Genomic DNA, 27,590 nt, shown 5'->3' with positions numbered 1-27,590 from the left:
CTTTGATTTTTTTTAGGATTGGCTTATTTCACTAAGCATGATATTGTCCAGTTCTATCCATTTACAGCAAATATCATAATTTCATTCTTCTTTATGGCTGAGTAATATTTGTGAGTGTGTGTATGTGTGTGTGTGTATATATATATATATGTGTATATATATATGTATATATATATATAATATATCATATCACATTTTCCTTATCCATTCATCTGTTGAAGAACACTGCATTGGTTTCATAGATTAGCTATTGCAAATTGAGCTGCTATAAACATTGAAGTGGCTCGGTCACTATAGTATGCTGATATTAACTTCTTTGGGTATAGGCTGAGGAGTGGGAAAACTAGATCAAGGGATGGTTCCATTTCAAGTTTTCTAAGGAATCTCAGTACTGCTTTCCATAGTTGTTGCACCAATCACCAGTCATATCAGCAATATATGAGAGTACTTTTCCCTCCACGTCTTTGCCAACATTTATTGTTGTGTCTATTCTTTATAATTGCCATTCTGACTGGACTAGTTTTAATCAGTGTAGTTTTAATTTGCATTTCTCTAATTGCTAGTGATGTTGAACATTTTTTTCATATATTTGTTGACTGGTCATATTTCTTTTTCTGTGAACTGCTTGTTCAATTTCTTTGCCCATTTATTTATTGTGTTATTTGCTTTTCTATGTATGTATTAACTTTTTGAGTTCTTTATGTATCCTGGATATTAATGTTCTATCTGATATTCAGGTAGCAAAGATTTTCTCCCATTCTTTAGGCACTCTCTTCATATTCTTGATTGTTTCCTTTGCTGTGAAAATTTTTAGTTTGATTTCATCCCATTGAATGATTCTTGATTTTACTTCTTGTGCTTTAGGAATCTTGTTGAGGAATTCAGTTCCTAAGGCAACATGATGAAGATTTTTGCCCACTCTTTCGTTTAGTAAGCTTGGAGTCTCTGTTCTAATGCCTAGGTCCTTCATCCACTTTGAATTAAATTTTATGCAGGGTGAGAGATACAGGTTAATTTCATTTTACTACTTATAGATTTTCAGTTTTCCCAGTACCATTTGTTGAAGAGGCTATATTTTCTCCAATGTTTATTAATGGCCCTTTGGTCTACTATGAGATAACTGTATTTATATTTGTTTGTCTCTGTTTTATTCTGTACCACTAGTCTTCATGTCTGTTTTGGTGCCAATACCATGCTGTTTTTGCTAAGAAGTGGTCTGTACTATAACTCTGTAGTATAATTTTAAGGATCTGGTATTGCTATACCTCTAGCTTTACTTTTCCTGGTAAAGATTGCTTTGGCTATTCTGGGCCTCTCTATTTTCCAAATGAGTTTCATGATTACTTTTTTATTTTTATGAAGAATATTTATGAGATTTTAATAGAAATTGCATTAATCTATATAGCATTTTTGGGAATATTGCCATTTTGACAATGTTAATTCTTTCTATCCAAAAACATGAGAGCTTGGGTTATGCATATATAGCTTTTACAATGTTGAGATATATTCTAACTAGCCCAAGTTTTCCTAGTTTTGGGTATGAATGGATGCTGAATTATTTCAAATGTTTTTGTTTTCTGCATCTATGGAGAAAATCATGTCATTTTGTCTATTGATGTGGTGAATTATTTTTATTCATTTCTGTATGTTGAATCAACCTTGCATCCCTGTAATGAACCCCATTTGATCATGGTGTACTATCTTTTTAACATGTTTTTGTGTGTGTTTTGCCACTATTTTATTGAGAATTTTTGCATCAATGTTCATCAACATGAGGTTTTATTTTCCTTGTTAATTTTGAAGCTTAATTTTGCTGGGTATAGTATTCATGGCTAGCATCCATTGTATTTAAGAGCTTGATACATATTATTCCAAGATCTTTGAGGGCCTGGATTGAAAAATCAGCTGAGATCTGGATTAGTTTTCCTCTAAATGTGACTTTCTCTGTCAGCATTTAAAATTCTATCCTTATTCTATATGTTTGGCATTTTAATAATAATGTGCCTTGGTGTGGTTCTGTTGTAATTTTGTATATTTGGGGTCCTGCATGCTTTCTGTATTTAATTTTATATTTCATTCTTAAAGTTTGGGAAATTTTCAGACATTATTTCATTGCAAAGATTATGCATTCCTTTGGTTTATATCTCTGAATCTTTGTCTATCCCAATGAATCTTACTTTACTCTTTTCATGTTATCCCATACTTCTTGGAAATTTTGTTCATGGTCCTTTTTCATGTTTTCTTCATGGTCAACAAATTTTGAAGATTATATTTTTTTGTCTTAAATATGATGGACCTTTATATCTTTGTACACATACATATTTGTTTCTGCTTTTTTTCTTAATTAGATGAGACTGTCTTAAATACATGAGACTGTCTTCCAAGTGGCCTAGTTTGCTGATGGTACTTTCCAATGAATTTTTTGTTTGGTTTATTGATCCTTAATTTCAAGGATTTCTGCTTGGTTGTATTTCGGAATGTCTATCTCTTTATTGAAATGATATTTTGTTTTCTGTAGTTTCTCCCTTACATCATCTTTTACCTCATGGATCAATTTAAATATAAATATTCTAAATTCCTTCTCTGATATGTCTTCCAGTGTGGTGTCAATGTTTTGGCTGTATTTTTGTTTGTTTGAGGTAACATGTTCCCTTGCTTTTTTAATGTTGTCAGAAATGATATGATCAGTTATTGTAACAATCAACATTCAGAGAGACAGCAATAGGGTTTGGCTGTTGGCAAGAAAAAAGAGAAAAGTAGAAACAAAGGAAAATAGAACTTTGAAGGAGTCAATAAAAAGTCAATACAAAATAGGTTAATCAAAATCCTACTTTCAAAAAAATATAGAGAACAAAAAATAGTTACCTTCAAGAAATGATAAAAATTACGAAAAAAAAAACAGAAACAAATATGTATGTGTACAAAGATATAAAGGTCCATCATTTGTCAATCAAAACACACTTAAAAACAAATCAAAACATAACAAAAACAAAAACAAAATAGTCAATGAGAGTTTTTGCCCACTGTCTGTGCCAAACTGCCTTTTTGTTTCTCAGCTTCCCATCTCAGCAGATGGTGTGAGGAACTGTGGAAGATGCTGGCAGCTTAACTTCCTGGGTATTGTCTGTAGGTTCTGTGCAATGAGTTGGTGCAAGTGAAGCTCCCAGGGGTGGGGATTTGGTTTGGTATTATCCTAGGTGTCTTATTATGTGGGGAGTTTTGGGGTGTTAATGAATCAATCTGCTTCTAGGATTGTATACCACTACTCTTTGCAATACATCATCATCTGTGTCATCTGTGGGAAGAGGGAATCCTTCTTTCAACAGTTCTGTTTTTCTAGGATGTTGTGCATTTTTTTTTTTTTTTTTGGCTTCTCCAGGACTGTTTCTGAGCCTTAAGCTCAATCACTCCACCCTGCCCCCTTCAGTTTCTCCCTGCTGCTGATCCTGAGGCTGGTGGCTGACAGTTCAATGGAGTCGGGGAGGCGCACCAGCTTCTCTGGCCCTTCTGATCTGTATTACTCCCAGGCAAAGTGATCTCTATGCCAGAAATTCTCCATGTCAGAGATCTCCTGATTTGCTAGGCTCACTTTAGGTCTCCGGATTCATGTGTTGATTTTAGCTCAAAACTCATGGGGCTAAGCTGCTGGTCTGAGTTTCCACCACTATCTCAGGGAGGTATTAAAGTTTCCAGCTTGAGTTCTCCTTACACTGGGGGCAAACAGTGACTTTTGAGTACCAGTTTATTGGGCTAAAAAGTCTTTGGGTTGGCCCAAGGTGGACTGTCTCTTTGATCCTGGGCTTGCCCATGCCAAGATACAGATCTTTTCAGACCTTGTCCCCTTCCCCCCCAACTTTCCCACTGGGAGCTCACCTCCAATTCTGTTCCTTAGCTTTGTCTGATGTACCCCAAATTTCCCAGACCTCAAGGCTCTCTGTCCAATGTTGAGTATCAGTGGAGTGGTTTTTCCTTTGACTCACCTCCCAGAAAAATAGTTTTCTTGCTATTTGAGTCCTGACCCACTCACAGAGCTGTGAGAAAAGCCACTTGTGGTTAATTTGCCATCTTGTCTGTCCCCCAAACTATATAATTTCGATTATTTAGTGGGATTACAGTATCTTAAATATGATTAAAATATGATGGGAAGGCAAGAGAAAATTTTAAGTGTTTGAAAAATTATCAGAGGAGAGTCAAGAAATAGGGAACAGGTGTAAGCTGTAAGAAAAAGGAATAATAAATTAACTGAAAGTAATGAAAAAGAATCAGAGGAGGAGGAAACAGGAAAATTTAGTTGTTACTGGGGGAAAGAGAAAGAAGAGGGGAAGATAGGAGAGCTCAGAATCTAAGTATTAATTAACCAGCAAATGTAAGATTGAACCAACTCAAATGCTCACCTAAATCTAATCTCATCTAAATATAATCTAGGTTAAATAATGAATACATGCAGGAGAGAGCAATTAATGTGTAAGTAAAGCTATATGAATACATATATGGAAAGGGGTATATATCCCCCAAAGATAAACTTAAAATAACCCTTTTTACTCTAGACTTTTTAAATTTGGATTCATCAGGGCTTAGTGCTGCGGAAAGGCATACCATACCTGTCCAAAAAATGTACATAAGCCCAACAAAATAACACAAAACAAAACTGAAACAGAATGAAACAAAAATGGAACAAAAAATCGTTGCATCAGTTTTTCTATTTTCTTGACATGTGCATTTGTGGTCTATTTCTATCTGTTCCTCAGGGGCAAACAACTTCAAACCTTGAGCCAACCATTTTCCCCAGTTTGCCTGAAAAAGTTCTAGGGACAGGCAGCTTGAAATAAAAACAAAATAAATCAAAACAAGAACACATTGTTTTTTTAAATGGTCACCCATTCTTTCACTCTCCTTCAGGGTCGAGCAATTTCACTTACTTCCAAGCTTCAGGCTTTCCCCATACGGGCGACCAAATGCCGCAGTCTGGCTGGGCACACAATAACCGAGCCACCCCACAGCTTTGTAGGTTCAAACAGCAACTTTTTATTCCTGAACTCTCACCGGCACTCTACATACACTTCCTGGGAGTACACTTCCTCCACCGGGCTCTGCTCACCAATTCTCCCGGAAGAACTCAAGGGGAAATCCAAAGTAGTGGGCCCCCAGGCAGCAGGATCTGCCCTAATCCGGGAGCCACCCTAATCCCAGAGCCACCCTAATCCTGGAGCAGGGTCACCTTTCAACCTTTCCCTCTAGCAAAATGCCAGGCGTCATTCCGACTAAACTGTGGCTCTCAACACATATATACAATATATCCACATATATACATATATATATATATATACATATATACATATATACATATACATATATATATATATATATATATATATATATATATATATATATACATATATACATATATATATCCAAATTTATCTGTGCAGTGAGAGCATGACAATCACACATGCACACCCACCTACACACAAAATTATGCATAATAAGAAAAGTGAAAAATAACACTTTACAATGAAATCATGTTTGACAATTTTAAAAATATTAAAATTTAAAAAATTTTTAAAATGGGGCTGGGGTTGTGGCTCAGTGGTAGAGTGCTTGCCTAACATGTGTGAGGCCCTGGGCTCAATCCTCATCACCACATATAAATAAACAAAGTTAAAAATCCATTGGCAACTAAAAAATATTTTAACTAACTAAATTAATTAATTAATTAATTAATTAAATTAAATAAAAAATGAGAATATAGAGAAGAAAAAAAAGCAAATCTTAATGAGAGAGGGCTTGCTTTGGCTCTGATGGTCAAATCTGTTGGCAGGGATGGATTTTCAGTCTTTGTATTTAGTTTTGGCTCTGTAGTTTTGGCCACTGTCCTGTTCCTTCTCCTTGCTGCCAGCCATGTGTAGTAGCTCTCAGCCTCCAATCTCCAGTATTGGGTGGGATAGTCCATGAGTGCTCATGATTTGTGCTATCCTGCAGCAGGAGTGAGGCAGAGTTCTAGATTGGAGTTTCTGGTTGTTAGGGTTTGGACTTTGGTGCCTTTTGGAACTCTGTTGATGATTATTTGGTATTTGGTCCACTGTTCGTTTTGTTGTGCAGATTTCTTTCTCTGGTGTATTTCTGGATCCCTGGGGCTAAAAGGAAAATTCACTTTTAGGGTGCAAGAACTTACCCTCCACTGAATTAACCTTCCTTCTATGGATGTGAATTACCAGGTATCTGCCCTGGAGTGTAGATGTGCTTGTGTGGCTGCAGTAACCGTCTTCACCACAGATGTAATGGGGTGGGAACTGTTATGCTCTTTTTCTCCCTTGGGATCCAGAAGCTGATTGGCCCAGGTAAGACATTCTTTGTGCCTATTTCAGTCTCTGGTTTAGGCAGCCTCTGGGAATTTTTTCTTAGGCTGCTGGTAACTTCCTTTATGAGTTCGCATTCTATTCAGGGCTTTCTATGCCACACATGGTGGCACTTGTTCCCCACCTGGAACACTTTCAGCCCAGCTTTGCATTTGTTTCCACTGAGACTCTTACCCTACCAATGCTGTATTCATTAAAACCAGCCTTCCTCTGTAAACCACATATTACCCTAGGTTGATTTTTCTTTATTTTTTAATTTCTTTATTCACTGGCCACACATCTCTTTTGTGTTTACTCCCCACTCTCCTCTGCAGGTGGCAGGACCTAAAGCATTATTTCTTATGCTCAAGTTAATGACTTTCTGTAGTTCTCTGATTATTTATTTTTGTTTTTTTTTACAATTCTATTATGTTTCAGTCAATTTCCTTTGTTCCCTCACTAAGGAGGAGTCTTCCTGCTTTATAAATCTGGTGCTGAGGAGCTGCTGGATCTGCGTCCTCTCTTCTCTCCACTGTCTTCTGAAGCTGTACTGTACATTTCATTTTAAACTTAAACTGATTTTATTCTGTTGTTCCCTTTGTATTGCAGATGTCCTAAAGTTAAGAACTAGCTTTTGCTCACTGTTTTCCACTTTGGATTCTGGCTTGTATCAAACTCTCAATAAGCCATTGCCATTTGATTGAAAAAAATTAGCAGAAGGGACCTTTCACTTTATGTGTGATAATAATTTGTGCTCATAAACACAGACATTGTTGAAAACACTTCCAGGAGGGAAAGGCCTGGTTGTGTGTTCTTGTGTCTGTCTTCTTTTATTGCATCCTTTTGTGTCTGCCTTTTTTCTGACTGGATTTTGTGTGGCTCTTAAAGTCATGAGCTTATTGATTATTTATAGGTTCTGCATGCAAATTGTATTTAATTCATAAGCCATTGATAAGTATAATATCTTAAGTTTTAAAAATAATTTGCTTTTTTAAAAATACCATTTGCATTCTCAGAACATTGTGAGGTATGATAGTCTGTGCAGTAGCTGCAATTATCCTGAATACTGGTATATGGAAATATAATTATCTTGAGTCTTTATCATTGTTCAGAAGAATGGATGGCTGTATATAATTATGACCAGGTGTGCTGAATTACATTAGCACTCTTTTCCAGATCTGTGCAATATATGTGAAGGCATCTGTCTCACTGAACTCCCTTGGAAATTACTGTCAGATTTTTCATGTATTACATTTTCTTGACATTTAAGTTTTCCTAAAATGAGTTTCATGTTTTTAACAGCATTTTATGTGTATATCATGGTATCATTTCATAGCTTTCCCAACTATTTTCATTTGCTTTGAAAACATCAATATCTACTTGCTGGTAAATATTGTTAAACATGATAAAACTTTGGATTAAATAGCTGATAAAGGCACAGGATAAAAAAAAAATACCTTCCATGTGGCTTCTCAGATTGTATCACAATGAAAAACCAACTTGAGATTTCTTCCTAAAGTTTCTATTAGAAATGTAATGATGTCTCAGTTTGGATCTTAATTTAATCTTACTATGTGGTTGTGTTCAGTAAATGGTCACTTAGGATTAAATTTTCCTTTATTCTATTGAAAGGCTGTGGGTATTTTTCCCCCACAGAGCTACAAATACTGTCCAGCTAATGAAACACTTCACAGTCAAAACTAATTAAGCTTAATTATTACATGAGTTAAATTTTCAAAACTCTTCAGGAAACACGTGTAAGACTTAATCATGCACTCAGTGGAAACAATTTTAAATTATATCATTTATTCTTATTTTTATTATATAACAATAGAAAAAAGGTATATTAGCAAGAGCACAAGATTTTAACATTCTGACATATTTGAGCCTCTGATACAAAGAAAGTAAAATAATGGTTTTTATTAAGATCGTGAAAGGGGATCATTAAAAAAATCCACGATTGAAGAGAGAAACTATTACAGTGCACAAGCACTGGTTAAAAGGTATCAGACTAAAAGTCACATTTTCATCATCATCTGATAACATAATGAATAATTAGCAGTATAAGATATATGATCATTTTGCATTTGACATTTTTTTTTCCTACATCTTCTCCAGCTGTAAGCACAAGATGTACCTGGAAAGGCTGCCAAACACCAGCGTCATCATCCCATTTCATAATGAAGGTTGGACTTCACTCCTGCGGACCATACACAGTATAATTAACCGAACCCCTGAGAGTCTCATAGCCGAAATCATTCTGGTAGATGACTTCAGTGATAGAGGTAAGACGCAGTTGATAACATTTTATCTTACATTGTTACCACCCACATAATAATCATTGAGGGCTTTTTTAAAAAAGGCAGATAGTGACTTTCTGATTCCAGCTGAAAGGTAATTATGAAGTTTTTTTCTCTGTTATGATTTCAGAAAATGTAGGCTGATGAGGAAAGAAACAATGAGAAGCTATTGATGTCATTTGGAGAACTATAAAAAAAGTTTGTCTTACATTTCTGATGTAAAATAGACAGATATTGACAAAATGCTTTGAATTTTACCTTCAGCTTCAGGATGAACATTGCAAAATGTATTATTTTAAGCACATATGAATGGCAAAATATCCAAGCAGAACTATAAAACCTGTTCCTGTTTCTAAAAAGTGTATCTACTCTATTATTTACCAAGTATGACACATTCTCCAAGCTGTGCTCATGTTATTTCATAAGTACTAGAAATTACAAGAGACACAAACACCTATTTTCACTTGGTAAGTCTAATTATTTTATCATGTCATTGTATCTGAACAATAACAAAGTGATCTGGTATAAAAGTATATTAGAAAATTTGACATAAGTTTTAATATTTTCATAACATATGATTTTATTTATAACATGAAGGAATAAAATTATAGAAACTTTCCTAATGGTAGGACTTCACAAATCCTATTTGGTCTAAACAGGGGCAATAAAGTCCCTATTTCTTGGCTTGTGTGAGGAGAGAGGAAGAAGTCTTTCTAATGATTTTCAACTATTTGTGAGTATAATTTTCTATTTATAGTTCATTGAATAAAAGAATTTGCTTAACTCTACATCTGTGAGAATGACAAAAAATATTTTGTTTGAATATTGTCCTTATGCCTCAGAAGAGTATACATCTTAAAAGCACATGGGCTAATTAAAGTTATAGAAATTTCATTTGCAATAAAGCATTATTTTTTCATGTTATTCAAAATCTCTGTAAAAGCTTGACTGCTTAGTGTGTTGATACTGAAGCATCTTTAACAGAGTACCAGGGGTTACCTATCAAATTTACATGACAAAAATGAGGTTGTTTACCATTATTATGTTAGAGTGTAAACTACCAACCTGTTCCTTAGGGCTTAGTTTTAAGGAGGATTTTGCCTTGTGCAGCTTAGAATAAGAGCCAGTATCCCAAATAGAATTTTTTAGAGGTTTCAAATACCAATTTAAATAGCACATTCTCTTCGTTTGTTTGTATTTAAAGCTACATCTTTCAAAGCAGCCATTACTAAATTAACTAAAAAAAAAAAAGACAATGTGTGAACAAGCTAAAACTCTTTGTTTAAAAGTGAGAAGAAGAATGAAGATCTTAGGCTGCAGATCATCCACCATGATTGGTACCAGGAGGTATAAATCAGTGTGTCTTTGGATAATTCTCTGCGTAATAAACTTTGTTTTGGTAAACTCTTTATTACAGAAGAATTTTGACTTGGGGCTGTACACTAACAAACACTTGGTAGCAGAAAATTGTGGTTTGTAAAGCATTTTTTGCTGAGTATTTCTCAGAGGGATTTTTCAATTGAAAGTGCACGAAGGAAAAAGTATGGCACCTGCATTTTCATGGCCTCAGATCACAATTCTTTTTGATACAGTAGCAACTTAGATGAACCATTGTTTGTCAGGTAATATTACCTGGAAAGTAAGTAGACTGTCAATGTAATTAACATTAGTGAAGAAGAACATCAGAAAAAGGATTATTTGGGACAGTAATGGTGATTTTTTTTTTTTTTTACTTTCCTTTTGAAAAATTTTAAGGTTAATCACTATTTAAATGCTTTGGTATAGCTTTAATTTATATACTTTATTCCAACTAACCATCAAGTTGACCGTATTATTTTATATTCAAATGTAAATTTTTAAAGAAGGTACAAAAACACTTCAATAATCTTTTAGCATACATTGTAATCTTATGTAAAGTGGGAAAGAGCCTCCTTCCTAATTTTCATTTGGATGATAAGATCTCATCTCATAAAAGTAGTTGGTATACCTTAGAGCTTGTGTGGACCTAAGGCGCACCACTGCTGCTTGCTGAATTTTGGGAAAATACAAAGAATTAACATAATTAACATGCATCACAGTCTCAATACCTACTATTCACCATGTAACATTGGGTCAAGTAACTTCTCACAGTCTTGGGCTTTTTATCAAAATGGGGAGAAAAAGAGTGACTCCTAATAGAGAAGTAATAATGAAGCATTGTCATAAAACCAAGGGCATTGTACACCACGCAGGAGAGTAACACTCTCATCTATTGATTTCCGCCACTAAATACTCCCCTATTACTATGATATAAAGAATCACTATACTTTTTGAGGAGATCTTCTTGGTTTCATCAAATCTACCTACCTACCTTTCTCCAGAAATACATCATTTAAAGAACATGTGAGTAAAATGAATCGAAACATAACTTTCCTATGTTCATATATAAATACATTACCAGTGAAACTCACATCATGGACAACCCCAGGAATGGGATCTTGATTAGAATAAAATTATACTCCTTGTATGTGTAATATGTCAAACACACTCTACTGTCATGTATACCTGAAAAGAACAACAACAAAAATATAAAAGAGATGTGAAGACTAATCAGGGTAATTCAATATATATTAGAGAAATTAGAACTGCTTTAATGTAAAAAAATGACCAATATGTTTTACAATTATTGAAATAAAATAAAATTCTAAGAATCTGTTGTATTCTGCTGCCTTTCCTATCCCCTACTATCCCCCCTCCCCTCCCATCTTCCCTCAGAATACAACAGTCACTAATATGGCATTATGTAAAAATGTGAATATGTAACTGATGTGATTCTGCAATTTGTATTTGGGGTAAAAATGGGAGTTCATAACTCACTTGAATCAAATGTATGAAAGATGATATGTCATGAGCTTTGTAATGTTTTGAACAACCAATAAAAAAAAATTCTAAGAATCTAATCCTAAAAGAGATCAATCACAGCAGAATCATTCTCAGGATTATTTTCACTACCACCGGAGTACCTAACCTAGGGCACCTATTATTTACAGGGTTTCTAAGACAGAGAAACTCTTTCTACTCTTTTTTTTTTATTCTGATATATCTATATAACAATGCTGTCAAGTGATAATTTACTTGTGCCTTTTTTCCCCCTTGGATAATGCCAGAAATCACAACTTTGCAATGCATAATGTTCTATTTACCAACTCTTTAAAAATCAGATTAAATAGCCTAGACAAATTTAGAGTAAAAGAAGATCTAAGGATTCTGTTGACTTTTGTTTTAAAAAAATTATTTCTGAAGTGTTACACTTTGAGTTTATTTGACTTTTTTAAAAAAAAAATATTTCTAAAGTGTTACATTTTGAGTTTATTTTCAGAAATACATTGCAATCCCAGTTCTGTTCAGCATGCATTTTAACACCTTGCATTATACCTCTGCCAGATACTAGGCAATATTGTTTTGCCAAAGGCAATACAACTTTGATGATCCTTAATGAAATATTTCTGCCTTGTATTTCCTGTCCTCCAAGTAAACAGAGTAGCTACACACAACATAATAGGAAAGCCAATTGTTTAGCCATGCTCTTAGCACAAGTATAATCATTCAGAATCCCTCTTTCTGACAAACCTAAGTGTTTTAGTAATTAGAAAATTCTGTAATAAAGAAAAAGACTAAAATATTTTATATATGTACAATAATTCTGAATTATTATGGTGACATTTTTAAATTCTGCCTTAAGAATATTGACATAGTTCCCCAAAGTTTTTTCTTCTTAAAGTCAATATCTCATCCAGTGGTTTTCAATTTGGATATTTTTCATAAAGAAAACTTGGTAAACAACATATTGTTTCAGCCTCAGAAAATAAGCCTGCCATCTATAAAAATACGAACTACAGACCTGCAGGTAAGTTTTCAACAGCCACTCCCTTTTAGGTGTTTGAAGCTTACCAAAGTAAGTTACTGTGGGACTTTTTTTTTTTTTTTTCCAGTAAGCTCTAAGAAATATATTTAACAACTTAACTTGAGGCCTATAACACAGCTTCATGATGATTTTAAAGCAGGACTAATCCTGGGCTTATCTCCAAATTCCAGGCAACCTTAACAGCATCCACATGGAAACTGTTGAAATGTGTGAAATAAGCTAAGGCTTAACCTCAAAGATAGGGCATATTTGAACCTGACAATTCTCTAAACTTTGTATGCTTAGATGAATGCAGGTCCAAATTGAGGATCCTCACAGGAGAGTAGCTGACACACTTCCCTTACAGTAATGCACATATGGAGGTTCAACTCCACACCGAGGCACGCACACACACAAATGCTGGCACACATGCACACACTCATTTATGCTTGTTTCAAACTTTTGGGTTCAAAAACAAGAACAACAGCAGCAAACCAAGTTGAACATTTGAATTTTGATTTTCACAAAGATCTGTTCCTCTCCCTGTGCTAGTTGGAGGGAAAAGCCAGTGGCTTGAACTACCCTCCCAAGGTGTCAATGCCACCAAGTTTTAAGACTCTTGAGAGTCTCACTTCTCAAAATGTGGTCTATGGACCAGCAGCCTCTTCCTCATCCTGAACCTGCTTAGCAATACAAGGCCTCAGGATTCACTAAGATAAATTAGAATCTTCATTTCAGGAAAGTCTGTTTTTACACGAATTAAAATGTAAAAAACTACTATGTGTTTAAAAATTGAGGTTGAAGCTAAATGGTAATATGGATGCATAAATAGCATAACTTCAAGTTCTTAAGAAATAAATTTTCTTATTTATTCATACTGTTTAATACATAATTAACATTGAATTTGTGAGTTTATAAAGGACCTCTCTACTATTTTATGTGACACTTTCTCATATTTGTAGACATTTACTTTGCTTTCATATGGATGCATATTATAGCATTTTATGTTTAATTTCAGGTTAAATGGTATTGCCCTTTTCCTTGCCACTTTTTCTTATTTGTTATATAAATAACATCTTCCAAAATTTTAACTAGTTTTTGAATCAGTCAATACTTTTGTAATCCTAGCTCAGAAAGAGAAAAAGCTATATGCATATATCTTTTTCTATATATAAAATGTATGCATATTTACATATTTGTTAAAAATCTACATATATGTGCAATATTATATATAGAGAGATACTATAGATGTGTATGTAATTTCTACAAAGCAATAGCAAAGCAATTTCTACAAGATCAATATTACTATAAAAAAGTCATAGGCTTTTCACATGGTTGAAAGTTTTTATAAATCTCTGAAATAGTCGGAATATTTTTAAATGATTTCACAAATGATAATAATGAGTCCTGAACTTCTATTTCTATTTTATACCAAGTGTACATTAAGGAAAGTTTCCATATGCAGACAAATCAGTTAGCACAAGTTTTACAACTGTTCAAAGTTGGAAGATATCATCAGTGTGAAAAGGTTGTAAAATAGATGAAGAATGGTAGTACATTTCTATTTTATATGATAAAATACTAACACTAAAGTGCATATAAAGATTCTGAGATGACAGTCGACAAAAATGTTTTAGTGCTGGTATTCCATCTGATACTCCACTAGACCATGAGACAAGCAATTTTTATGGCTCAGATTTATGGAGAGTTGGTCACTCTTGGAATTGTTTAGATTTAATATTCATACTTAAGATTGTGAAGATAATTATATTTTGAAAGCAAAATACAATATCAAGCTTAATGCTAATAATTAGCAGAAACTAAGCAAATATTATAAAATATAACTTCATACTTTTCTGTTCAGAAATTCAGCATCATCTGCCAAAGAATTGAAAAAAAAAAAAGCTATTCTGATTTCAGATGTTGTTTGTAGATCATGTTCCACAATTGTTAAATGTATGGATGGTTTTAATAAACCAGCTCCAAAGAAACAATTACTTTACATTCATGGTTGTAGGGGACCTAAAACATGAGGGCATTGTTTTCTATGGTCATAAATACAAATGTAAAATAGTAAGGGGCTCTCGAGTTCAGAAGGAAATGAGTCTATAATTTTTACAGGAGGAAAAATTTTGGAAGTTACAAATATAAAATCAACTCATAAAAATTATTTTGGCATCAATAAAATATGTATATCGCCCATCAGTGACAAAATCTGTTCTTCAGTAGAATGAGAGTCAGAAGAGAAGCTCTTAGGGAGTTTCTTTCCCTCATTCTTTTAAATTAACAATCCAATCTCATCTGATATAAATGTCCACATAAAATGAAATGCATTTTTGGGCACAGTGGCACAAACCTGTGATCCTAGCAACTATAAAGGCTGAGGCAGGAGGATTTTATATTCAAGGCCAGCCTCAGCAACATAGTGAGACACACAGCAACTTAATGAGACACTGTCTCAAAATTTAAAAAGTAAAATGACTATGGGTATGGTAAAGCACCCTGAGTTCAATCCCCAGTACAAAACAATAAATGTGTCTAACAAAAATAATGAGCCCTACAATAATCCTTGTTGAGCCTTACCATTGACTTCATATTTACAGTAACATTTTATTGTCTCCTTTTTCCTTCTAAAGTAAAAATGTGAACTTCCTTATATTTTCAGGAATATTACTGAGCATTATACACACATTTATATTTTTATGATACTACTACATACTTTATATATTTTAGAGAAAACTTATTTTAACTAGGCGTGCATTTTGAAGATAGGATAAAAGTTCTTGAGTCATTATAAATGTATTTTTTTCTTAATGAATTGTTTTATGGATTTGCCTTTATAATGCCAGAACACTGAAAATGTTCAGTGCTAATATTATATTGTAGTCTAAAGGAAAGTAATTATCTGTCTTAATGAGCCAAAAATGATTTCCAGTTTTAGTTAATTTTAGGATTTATATTTAACTCACATAGATATATTTGGTGAAACTTCCATGTGAATTGACATATTTTTATATAGATAGTTTTAACAAAAACTGAAAAATTTAGCATAATAGGCTATATCTAGGCTACTTTTGAACATAAATATAAGCATTCTGAAAAATATGGGAGAGAGTGAAGTAATTCAATGAAAAGACACAGCTTAAGTTTCATTTTCTAGCGTATTTTAGATTGCATGTTAGATATCACCTAGACTATTAGAGCCAACTCCACAGTTAAAAATTTTATTATTGTTTTCTTTTCCTTCATCATTTAAAAAGCATTATGTGTATTTAAAATAATGAAATAAAGTATCTCATCAATCTGTTGTTTTTATAATATCCATATGGAAAAAATTTCTGATGTTAGATAATTGGGAGAGATTGTAAATATTAATTTGCCTTATGGATAGCTTTTTTAAGTTGTTCTTTATACATTTAATTTTGAAGAGATAATAAATCATATCTTATTTTTCAAAATAGAATTTTTTTCTTTTGTAGTTCTGTTGTCTTCTTAATTATTGGTTTGAATTGTATGAGATTCTGTCTTTTCTAGGATGTTAATGGCTGACTTTGACAATTCCACATATTTCAAACTTAAAACAAAGCAAATTAAAATTTGTCTATATTTGGATCAAAAATTTATCCTGAGCTCATGTTTTAAACTGATACTTGTAGAGATGCAGAAAGGTGTCAGATGGTGGATAAGCAGATCTGGCTTTCCATTGCTGTTTCTGGAGTAAAATTCTACATGTTTGAATTAATATGGCAAAGAAGGAAATGATCTTTTTTTAAAAAAAAAAGCAAAACTGTTACAACTCACCAATGTCACAGAGGCATGACTTCCTCAAGAAAAATAAATTGTGCAATTCATTTTATGGCAGATTAAATCCCATTTATTTTCTTTGCAGACAGCTGTTTTGAATAGGATGTCACTTGTGTGAAACCATTTTATGGATGTTGGGCTTAAGATCTTGGGCAGGCATAACTTCCTCTGATGAAATAAAAGGTTATGTTTTATGATTATTCCTCCTGTCAGCAAACCTCAGCTCATGAGCTTTAATAATACAGTATCCAGTATTTCAAACAGCTCTTTTGATGTCTAAATACCCATATGCTCTTAATTTTTTAAAAAAAATTATTGCATTGACACAATGCAAAAAATAAAAGTCATTATAAACATTTCCTCCTTTATCCTAAAATACAGCATGTACTTGGAAAATTATTGATCTCTCTGTATTGGATATTTTTTGATAAATTGCCAAATTTTGAACATTGAATTAATTAATTGATTTTTATGAAATATATTTTAACAAAATTCTCCTAAAATAATTAAATATTTTATGATAACTGAGGAACAATCCCATAGGAGAATGATCTTTGGGATCCGGAATTTGTAGATGATGTGATATACTTGTAATGTTTTATAGATGAGTAGAGACTCACAAAGGAAAAGTCCTAGATCACACATTGGGTCAATTTTATATCCTGAGATAAATTTTAGCCTAAATTAAAATGTATAGTCTTCTGCTTAGATATGCAAGATATGTTCCTCTTCTCTGTCGTTTTCTTGGGCATTTAATTTCTGAGAAACTGGAACAATTCCAATAGCTATCTTTAATTTAATAAAACTGTACTACAATCATATAGACACTCTAGATAATTGGATCTAATTTATTATCCATTTTTGCCTTAGGATCATGACAATAATAGAAACTAATTTCACTGTGTATATACACAAGTATTGGAATAGGGGAATCATGAGAATGATAATGACTTGAACATGAAAATTCTAGTACCCACTGTGGCCTTCCAGGGCTGCAGGGGGCCAATCAGAAACTTCCTCCGGGTGGAAATAGTGTTTCCAGCAGTCTGAAAGGCTCTCAGAGTAATTAAATAGGTTATAAAACAGACTTAAACATGTTTTCTGCTGCTTCACTGACATAAAGTAGACTTGATTGAAGCACATGAATAGACTTGGGGCTGGACTTTTGTTGGTCATCTGATTCTGTCTTTATACTGGATAAAGAGTTAGGTATCCTAAAAAGGCTGATTCACTTTACCCAAACCAAGACATTGCTGAGAACTCCCCAGACTCTCCTGGTGCAGATGTGTCCAGAAGATGAGGGCTATTTGGGGCCAGAGGATTGAGCTGGGAGTAGAGGTGAGTAGAGTGTCCCAGCAAATACCTAGCCTTGGAGTAAATACAAATTAGATGGATATCCTTTATTTTTTCAAACTTTATTTCCCTCATAAAATGCAGAAGAAGTTTGTGTTGAGTTTATTATTTTTATTGTTTTCATTTACTTGTCAGCTGCTAGTGGCTCAGAAAACCTTGACCTTAATGTCACAGCTTTGTAAAAGACTGCTAAATGCTAGCAACTGAGAAGCCATGAGAAAATCAAACTTAATTTTATATCTTGAATAAAACCTAGCTCTGTGTCTTATAATTTTGGCTTTCACATATATTATTTTCACTTCCAGCTTAATAGAGACACATTTGAGGTTTGAAATAAAGATTTAAGCAATTGATTCTCTTTAGTCCTGAATATTTTATAAAAATTTAGACCTATGTCCTGGGTAGCAATGTAGTGAGTAGTTTAGAGCCTATGCTTTAGAGAACAAGTTATGAATTCAGGCCCATTTATTTGTTTGTTTCCCTTCTCAGGTTTGTTAAATTTTAGTCAAACTTTGTCCCCAGCAGGAGGTATGGTTTTCAAACTCATGTTTTCTTAGAACCAGGGCATCTCACCCAACAGCAGGGACCTTAAAATATAATATCCCATCAAACTGCCACATGGATCCCAGGGACAGCAGATGTGGCTTTCCTAGGCCAGGTTCCCCTGGATTGCATGGCCCTAAGTAGCTTATCTGTATACCACAGAGTTAGGGTGAATCCCACTTTTTCATAAAAGTGAGACATACACAGAGAAAAGAGCTTCCACTGTAACAGACTCCAAGCTAAGACCAAAAGCTTCCCTAGCAACCTAACTCGCAGTGCTATACTAGCTGCTGGGAGTCCCTCAACATACCATTTTGGCTAACAATGGTCTGGTGTATTTTTTCTAACCCCAGATCCCTTAGACATCAGAATGAAACTCTGAAGAGACCCCAGTGGCATCAAGGAAGAATAGAAAAAGAAAGAAATAAAAGATAGGAAACGGGAAATAAAAAGGGGAAAAGGAGACTGTAGTTGTAAATCTGAAGGCTCCATCATCTGTGGCAGGGAGTGGGGGGATTTGACTTAGGAAGGATAAATGCTTTCTTTTGCGTATGTTCCAGAAAAGAACTTCGGGATGTGCCAGTCAGAGACACAGGTAACTTATTTAAGAAAGCAGATACACATTCAAGTGGGGTAAAGTGTGAAATACACACTCAAGAGAAACAGCAACTTCTTGGTAGAGGGTGATAACATTTATATGCCAGAGTTAGGGGCAGGACTAGAGGTGGAGCCAGGGCAAAGTAACCCAATTTCAGACCAGGCTTTCTAGCCCTTGCCCATTGATCTCATGTTACTTTTTCAGGCAAGGACTTGGGGTCAAGGCTATGTGCCAAGGACAAGGGCTGTGAACCTAGGCTGGGTTGCTCAAACATGCTTGTTCTAAATTTCAAAATTTCATATGTATTTTCTGTATTTCGATAGCTCAGGGGCTCTTCTCTTTTGAGACTCAATTTATCTTTCTTTTTTGGTTTCCCCAGTCTTGAGAATTCTATAAATCTTAAAGTTGCCATAAGTTCACTCATTTATGAAAATTGCCTTGTTTTAATGCTCATACACAATGTGGCTTAGATTAAAACATAAATTTCACATTAGATAAAGCAAAGGGAGATGTACTTTTAAAAACCTATAATATTAGCACATTAGATGGAAGAGACTGTGTCAATCTGAAGATCTTGGAAAAGAAAAGACCACCATGAACACTCTGTGACACCAGCCTCATATCATTTCCACATACCTTTGATGCCCACCCATCACAATGTTCCCTTTAAAAGAAGAGCCTGAGACTTCCAAAAGTGCTTCTCACTCTCCAAATAGTCTGCATTCTGCTTTGAGAATGCATATCTTTATCTAATACTCTTTGCTATAATATGACACCTCCTTAAATTCTCTTCTGTGATGGATCAAGGGTTTGGGAAGTCCAAACAGAGGTTTCCTCTGCCTCCTTGAACCCTCTTACAGTGACAGCATGAAAGACTTGCTGTCTTACCTAAGACCATACATGACATGGTTATTTTATAAAACCTTATGTGTTCCTAACTGAAAAAAATAATAATTTAAGAATCAAAAGAAATCACGCTGAACAGCAAAGGGTCAGAGATGTATAATCCAGAGAATGTGTATTTAAATATCTGCACCTTCTAAGTAGCAAATGGTAATCCCACATGGAAATACCAAAGGCTATAAGCTTGCTTAGAATACTGTACACACTCTTCTGAGTATGTTTTCTCACAGTGCCTGTAGTACTAATAAGTAAGTCTACTTTATGATTACTACCTTGTGATGCTTCTGAGGCATATGGTACCTAGGAAAGTACTTTCATCTATAGTGTCATGATAAATTTTGAAAATGTCATGTAATTCTATATTTACATTAAAATTGAAAAAGGAGTCCCTGCTAACTCTTTTTAAATTTCTAGGGTACAAATGACTTGCTCCTCTACATGAATGGCATTATTGTTCAATTGTGATAAAGCCACATGTACTAGGGACCAGGGACCTAGTGATTGATTCCTAAACTTGAATCACTAAGCACAGGGGAATAATGATGTAGTCTAGATGAGGACAGGAAAAGGAGGGAACTAAAAAGAGTAAGACCATTGTCTTGACTTACTCTACTTTGGAACTGTTTGTCATACTGCTTTTATTAGAAATTTTAATATAATGTTAGTAGGTAAAAATCGAAAGAGAATACCAATGAGTACTTTCAGTTAAGATGAAACTCAATTATATGAAACCATTATATGGAAGAAGGCAAGTTTAATAGGTGAAATAGTGCAGCTCAAGTCCAGGTATGGAGGACAGGAACAGCTTGTGGGCTAGCATCAATCACATGCAGGTCCTGCATAGACTTTGCATTGACTTTCTTCAGCCTGCCACCTAATTTGCTTTCTTCACCTCTCCTTATGATGGAAAAGAGTAAAGGAAGCACACTTTTCTCAGCTTAATATGTTAATATCTGATAGTGAAAGAATAGTGTGAAAAAGACTACAGCAGATAAATGTATAATGGCAAGCACATGTTTCAAGCTTTAGAAACGTTAGCTACTTTATCTAAAACTTGCCTTTATTTCAGAGTTCAAGAGATAATCCATTTTGTTAATTTTAGGGAAACTCTTAATTTATACTATAAAATAGTTAATATTGAACGGTAAACTCACTGCCCTCACCATTGTAAGTCATGAGGGTTTCTAATGATTATTGGTAAAGTTGATAACAGAGATAAGATATTGCCAAAGATTGTCTGATGTTGCGGACTCTTGTGTTCTGTGTTCTTGCATGAAAGGATTTCAAGAAGACAAATTACTTAGTAAAAATGTAGCTAAGTTTACTCAAAGGAAAATAAATAGGGGAAAAAGACATCCTCAAGGAAGAGGGTAGGTCCTCTCAAAGGGAGGACAATTTATTTCTTTGAGTCCCAGGTTTTATTGGGGTCAGAGAGAGATCCTGCCCTAGCATCACCATCCTTGCTCTGGACTGATGGACCACATTAGCTAACAACCTAAGGGCAACTCTTGGTCATCTTGGCTTGGCTGACAGGTCCTAATTGTCACTGATTTTACAGTCACAATGGACTCCATCTTTAGTCATCCTCTAGGTCTGGGAATCTCTGGTCTGTGTTGGTGGTTCAGGGTCTTGTTTAAGATGTCTGAGCAATTAGGCCCCTTTGAACATAATACTTTGTATTCCCCTAAATTTATCTATCTTCTGCTTGTTGTAAGAGGAATAGTTTACAGAGCTGAGATCAGGCAAGGGTCCTAAAATAGGAATCTTGTCCCATCTTCAGACACCACTAAGGCAGGGCTCTTCATTTACTGATTTTCTCTGTACTAAGTATTTTCTTTAACTCCCGACCCAATGCTCATATCTAACTGCTACCTAACACAGTGAAGGCCCTCTTCTGAGAAATTAAAAATTAGCACTGGGAACAAAGACAGCACAAAACCTTTTCAAATTTTTAAATGTACTTTCCATTTTAGGACAAAGAAAGATCTACAGGGGAACTAATGTCCAATATGTACATCAAAACAGCTTCTACAGTACCTCCATTAATGTTCTTACCTGCTAAGATTCAGAAATGCTTATGGATTCTGGTTCTACACTTGGACTAATAATTGCACCTAGGATAATAATTTTTTTTCCAAGACAGTACATGGTGCATAATACCTGCATTTTCTCTTCTTTCATTAGTGAGTTAGAGGGGCATAAAATGGGACATGGTGTTTGAGGAAGAGACCCTTGGAGTTGTTTTCACTCTAACAAACAAATAGGCATGTCACATGACTCTCTTTCATCATCTGCAGTGAGTGATGGTGGTTAAACAAGCTATTTTGAGCATCAACCTAGGTTAGAACCCTGGTTTTACCTTTACTAGTTGTGGGACCATGGACAAGTTTTTAATCTTGCTTCCCATACATTCCTTAGGAAACTGAAATTCTTCACATAAAACAATTAGAATTGAGTTTGATGCAATGCAAGCATTCAATAAAATTTGGTCTTTATTTTTCTTGCTATAAAAACAAAGAATTGAACTAAATAGCCATCTAGTACTATCTCCAACAATTCTGAGTATAGATTTCACACTTTGTTTATAAAACACTGTCTTAAAATATATTCATTTCTTTTTTTTTCTGCCTATGACTGGCTGCACCATATTGGTAGGAAGCTTTAAAATGAGCATTTTAAAAAAATGACTTAATTATAGAACCTAATAGGCTCTTCATGTAAGAATTTAATAATTAATTTAACAGTATAAGTAATACATAATCCACTTTAATTAAATAAATAATGTTATTAGCTAAATGAAGTCAACTTATTTAGTTTAGTAATAATACAGGACTTCTCTGCTTTCTTCCGCATGGCTTTCATCCTTCGGTCTTATCTGTACTTGCCTTTCCTCTCATTCTTCTTTGGATTTAACCATTCCACAATGTATATGTGTGTGTGTGTGTGTCTCAAAACCGTACATTGTACCCAATAAATTATATAATTTTATCTTTCAGATTAAAAATAAATCAAAAGAATTGCTTTAAGTCTCCTGAAGGAATAAAATATTCAGCTCATTGTCCCTGAACACTAGCATTTCAGGTTATGTCACTTGCTGGGTGACCTTGAACAAGTTCTTTAAAACAAATTCCTTCTGATTCATTTTTCCCTAAACAATAATAAAAATAATAATGCAAATAGCATTCCACAGAGTGGTTATGATTCTTAAAGTGAATACTTGTAAAATGCTTAGACAGCAACTAGAGCCAGAATCCATAACAATTGTTGACCCTCTTTCTGAAATCATTTTTTACTATCATGACAACTTAAATCAATATCATTGCAATTGTCAGATTACCTGGCTTCAATTTATATCTGATCCCACTACCTGTCAATGAGCTTTTTGAGGAAGGGAGGCATCATATTCATGATTTGTTACACTGTGGGTTGAATCATTATCAATATTCACTTTTTTGTTCATGCCTAAAAAAATACAAATTATTCACTCCTTGAAAATTCAAAATCAAGTATATAAAAATAGATCTCAGTTATTTGGAGAGTTTGTTTTTAGTTTCTTTAATTAATTAAAGTATTTAAAAGATTCCACAAATAGAAAATTTTGCCATTGCACAATAATGTTAGAAATAATGGGGTTTACAGAAGCACACTATGTTTCTTTATGGTGATTATTTATTTCCAAATGGTACTAGCTCATCATCTACTAGGTTAGTCTCATTGAAGAAAGTTTATAAGTACTTTAAAATGTGATATTAAATATTTTAAATGTGGTATTGATTCCCCCCCCAAAAAAAGAATTTGAGAAAGCATAATAGGCATAATAAAATTAAGATCAGAATTTGACCCTGGTTAATATCAGAAGAGTCTTACATTAATTTCAATAAACATTTCACTTACTTTTATTAAAATTAGTTGACCACTAGGAATTTTTGAATTTCAAGAATCATGAATCCATTAATATATGCAAAATTATAATATTTCTTCCCTTAACAATGACTATTGCCATAGAATGGAATGGTATGGAAAGAGAAATATGTATTGATTATATTTAATCCTCATATAGAAAATATTTGGTAATGTTAATAGTGTGTATAGGAATATATTTCCTATCTTATTCTAATTTCCTACCTTACTCCTAATCACAGTGAACCTAAAAAGATACAAAAAAAGAGCTCAACTAATGGATAAAAGAGATATATTTAGATAGATGAGAGAAAGAAGATTGATGATAGATAGAAACAGAGTAGGTAGATAGCTGACAAAGAATGTTTTGTCTTTCACAACAATTATTACCCAAATAAAAATAACAAGTGCATGGCCTGTCTCCCCAAACTATAAACTTCATGAGGGTAGAAATAGTTATTTTTGTCACTGTAATATCCTCATTCCCTAGAATATACAATAGTAGGTGCTTACATAATGATCCCTGAATGAATTAAAAAACAAAAAAGTGAAAATAGTTTCCCTCCATTTCTGAAACCAGAGACCACAACCTCCTTGACCCTCACACCTGTAGTGGACCTCAGGATCAGTGCTTGTCTTGCTCTTCCTCAGAGTCCTTCTTATGCAAAATTAAATTCATCCCCAAATCTAATGTAGGAAGTCTCTGAAAAAAAATCACAATGTATGTAGTGTGTTCCTCCCTTTTTAACTTCTAAGTAAGGACAAAAGTTCATGGAGTCCTATTAATTTGGTAACCTTGACAAAAATCAGAGACATTGCAAGAGTTTAAAAAGCTAGGCTGACCCACCTTTAGACATTGGGTATAATTGAAGACAATTTCTGCTTCCATTAAGAGCTTTGTTATGTACAGACTCTGTCAAAAAACTGAGATAAGCCTTATAGCACTGTGTAAAAGCTGCAATTCATCAGCATTCATTTTAGCTTGAAACCTGCCTGGAAGATGTGAAATAGATCATTTGACAGCATGTGCTTGGTGATTGTTTTACCTAATGGAAGGCTTTCTAATCTTTTTCCCCATATTTTTTTACTGAAGTTCATATTTTCATATTCCATATCCATATTACTAAAGGTCATATAGAAAACTACACATGAATATTTCTGATAAATGCTTTTGGTATAGATCTAATTGGCAGATTTTATAAATGTTTTTTTTTGTATTGATGTAATTGACAGATTAAAAAGTACACCAGTTAAATTTGAATTTCAGATTAAAACATCTAATTTAACTGGTTTCCTATATTTTTATTTGCTAAATCTAAGAAATGAATATGTAAACTACAAAAGCTGTTTTAATAATTTAAACATTTTAAATTTAGGAATAGAAATAAATTATTATAATTGTCATATTCTCATATTATTTATTTTATAATATATAATACTTTTCTGTTTTTCTTAGTTCTTTAAAAAATGTTAAAACCTTGCTACCTTCAATGTTAACTGAGTATCAAATGCAGATGAATCAAGGACACATATGAGAGTTCTCCTCAAGTATAGTTAGTTCATTAAGTCTTCTATAAAGTTTCCACTAAGGAATTGGAATTTGTTTTTCAGCTTTAAAATTAATACCCCATGAATCCTCTCAGAGATATGCAAATCCCCCTGAAAGAACTGTGATGGTCTCCAAATCTGTGAGACTTAAGTTTAACCAAATATGAATGTCTTTTCTTCAGATAAATTTAGTTTTAGAGAGAAAACAAAGGTGTGTGTGTGTGTGTGTGTGTGTGTGTGTGTGTATGTGTGTGTGTAGGGGGAGATCATTCATTTAGACATCTAGCATTGTGATCCCCCTGGAACTTGTTTCAATTTGTTAACTCACTACTAGGCTGGGTATTTTCTTCCTTCATTCGTCCTCCTGCAGGGATGAAGAGCAAAGCTTATAAGGATGTGAATAGTTTCATTTCTGTGTGCTCACCCTCATTAGTGATTAACTTGAGCCTTTTATTGAGGTCTGCTGACAGAACTGGGTTTCAGGAATCACACAGCTCAGGCATACTTTAGACCTTGGTAAAGTTAAGGAGATAATGAACATCCCCCATAAAGTCACTAGACAGACGAGTTTTCTTGAGGTGGTATTGATAACTCCATGTGGCCAAGATTGCAAGCTTTTCTTACTTGCATTTCTGTATATGATCTATATTGGAAAAACTACTTTAAACCATGTTAAAAATATACTTCTATCTGTGCATAATTTATATTGGAAAAACAGTTTAAACCATGCAAAATACTGCTTCTACATGTCATTATATTCAACTTAACTAATCTTTCATTCTAGTTTTCTATAGTATACCTAAGTTCTATTCCAGAAATTGAAGTAGGAGTTGTGCAAAATCTTTTTTTTTTTCCTAATGGATACAATTATAACACACACTCAGTTCTCATGTGTTATGTCTACAGCTAAACAAAACAAAATCTCCTTTAATTAATAGTCAATTGATACTATATAAATCTTAATACACACACACATATATACATTCTTTGAACAAATTTAAATTAACTCCTTGAGATGTGGATATGTCTTATTCACGTATCTTAAATGGTTCATGTAAATTTTTATGGTACACTAATAAGTTGAAACACCTCATGACAACTTTAAGTGCTATTTCTCTGCCAGGTAAATAGGTGTAGAGATGATTTTATAATGGAAGATTAAAAAGTACTTATAGAAGAACAGGGATACTTCCAAATGTTGAACACTATGGAAGTACTTTTTAAAATTTCCCTTTAACCAAAGGGCCAATTAATTATTCACTGTGTATTCTGAAATAAATTTCTATCATGGTTATCAGGTAATTCCTCATTGCATGTAAAAGAAACACTTGGCAGTTCCAGAATATCTTATTTTTTAATTCAAATGAATATAGATTATCACAATTTATAATAAATATTCTAGAAGTTTTTATTTTTTTCTAGGATCTTAATGCTTGGTAATAACATAAATTATGTATTTTGTAGCATACAATATGAAGAAAGAATACTACTACATACTCAATGATTTATAAAATTTATGTATTATCAACCAAAACATTTAAACATATATCACTGACAAACTGTATATTAAAATATTTATCTTTTATTTGCATGAACATGATTGTAGAAATTTATTTTATTAAGTGTTTGATGTTACTCTTCTTGTCTTTAAACTTTATGTGAACCCTTGCAATATTCAGCACCAGGATGGGTCAGTCTAAGATGGATGTTATTTTGGTATCATTTAACTTTTAGTTCATATATTCTTTTTTTGTTTCAATGTGCACAGATCTACACTTAAATTTAGTAGAAAAAAAATTGTCACTCTCTAAAATGTATCAATTAACATCAGCAATCTATTTTAATGGGACTTCAGAACAAAGAAAAGCTCTTCTCTTAAAGCTTTAAAAATGTAATTGGAATCCTTAAAATACACTCCATGTAATTTACCATGAAAGAGAAATAAATGACAGTCTAATATGGTCACATTCCATTTTTTTTTTGTTTTGTTTTGTTTATTCCAGTGAAGACACTTAGAACATCTCATCCTAAAGTAATTTTGGTTTCTTTTGATTTTCAACTTGTCAAATTGTTTATTTCTTATCATGTTTGCCATATAATGTTAATGGGAATAAATTTCATTTTGCATGAAAATAAATTTATTTTTATAACAAATTAGAGATATTCTGAAAAGCCTGAACATCATATTAAGAGTTTGTGCTCCTCTCATACTTTGAACTATGAATTATATTCACCTGCTCTCCATTAGGCAAATTTTATGAATTCAAACAGTATGCCAAAAGCATTTTAATGAAAACAGTAATGTATACAGTGAAGTGGAATAAGCATTTAAAATTCCCATGAAGACAATACTTAGTTTTAATTGTTTATTATTTTCTCTAAGAATCTTAGGTAATGAAGTTGAATTTGCATTTTTGATAATT

General features: G+C 33.5%; 1 protein-coding gene across 1 annotated transcript in view; it reads left to right on the top strand.

Annotated features, from left to right (window-relative positions):
• Positions 1 to 27,590, top strand: part of Galntl6 (polypeptide N-acetylgalactosaminyltransferase like 6) — a 1,116,183-nt gene that overhangs the window by 486,250 nt on the left and 602,343 nt on the right. Inside the window, exon 4 of the mRNA XM_071610524.1 lies at positions 8,454 to 8,620. Coding sequence (XP_071466625.1) covers positions 8,454 to 8,620 — 167 coding nt within the window. The remainder of the gene's footprint in view (positions 1 to 8,453; positions 8,621 to 27,590) is intronic.

Source organism: Marmota flaviventris, chromosome 3 (assembly GCF_047511675.1).
Source record: "Marmota flaviventris isolate mMarFla1 chromosome 3, mMarFla1.hap1, whole genome shotgun sequence".
In the NCBI taxonomy this organism is placed as follows: Eukaryota; Metazoa; Chordata; class Mammalia; order Rodentia; family Sciuridae; genus Marmota; species Marmota flaviventris.
This window is presented reverse-complemented; position numbering and strand designations above follow the sequence as displayed.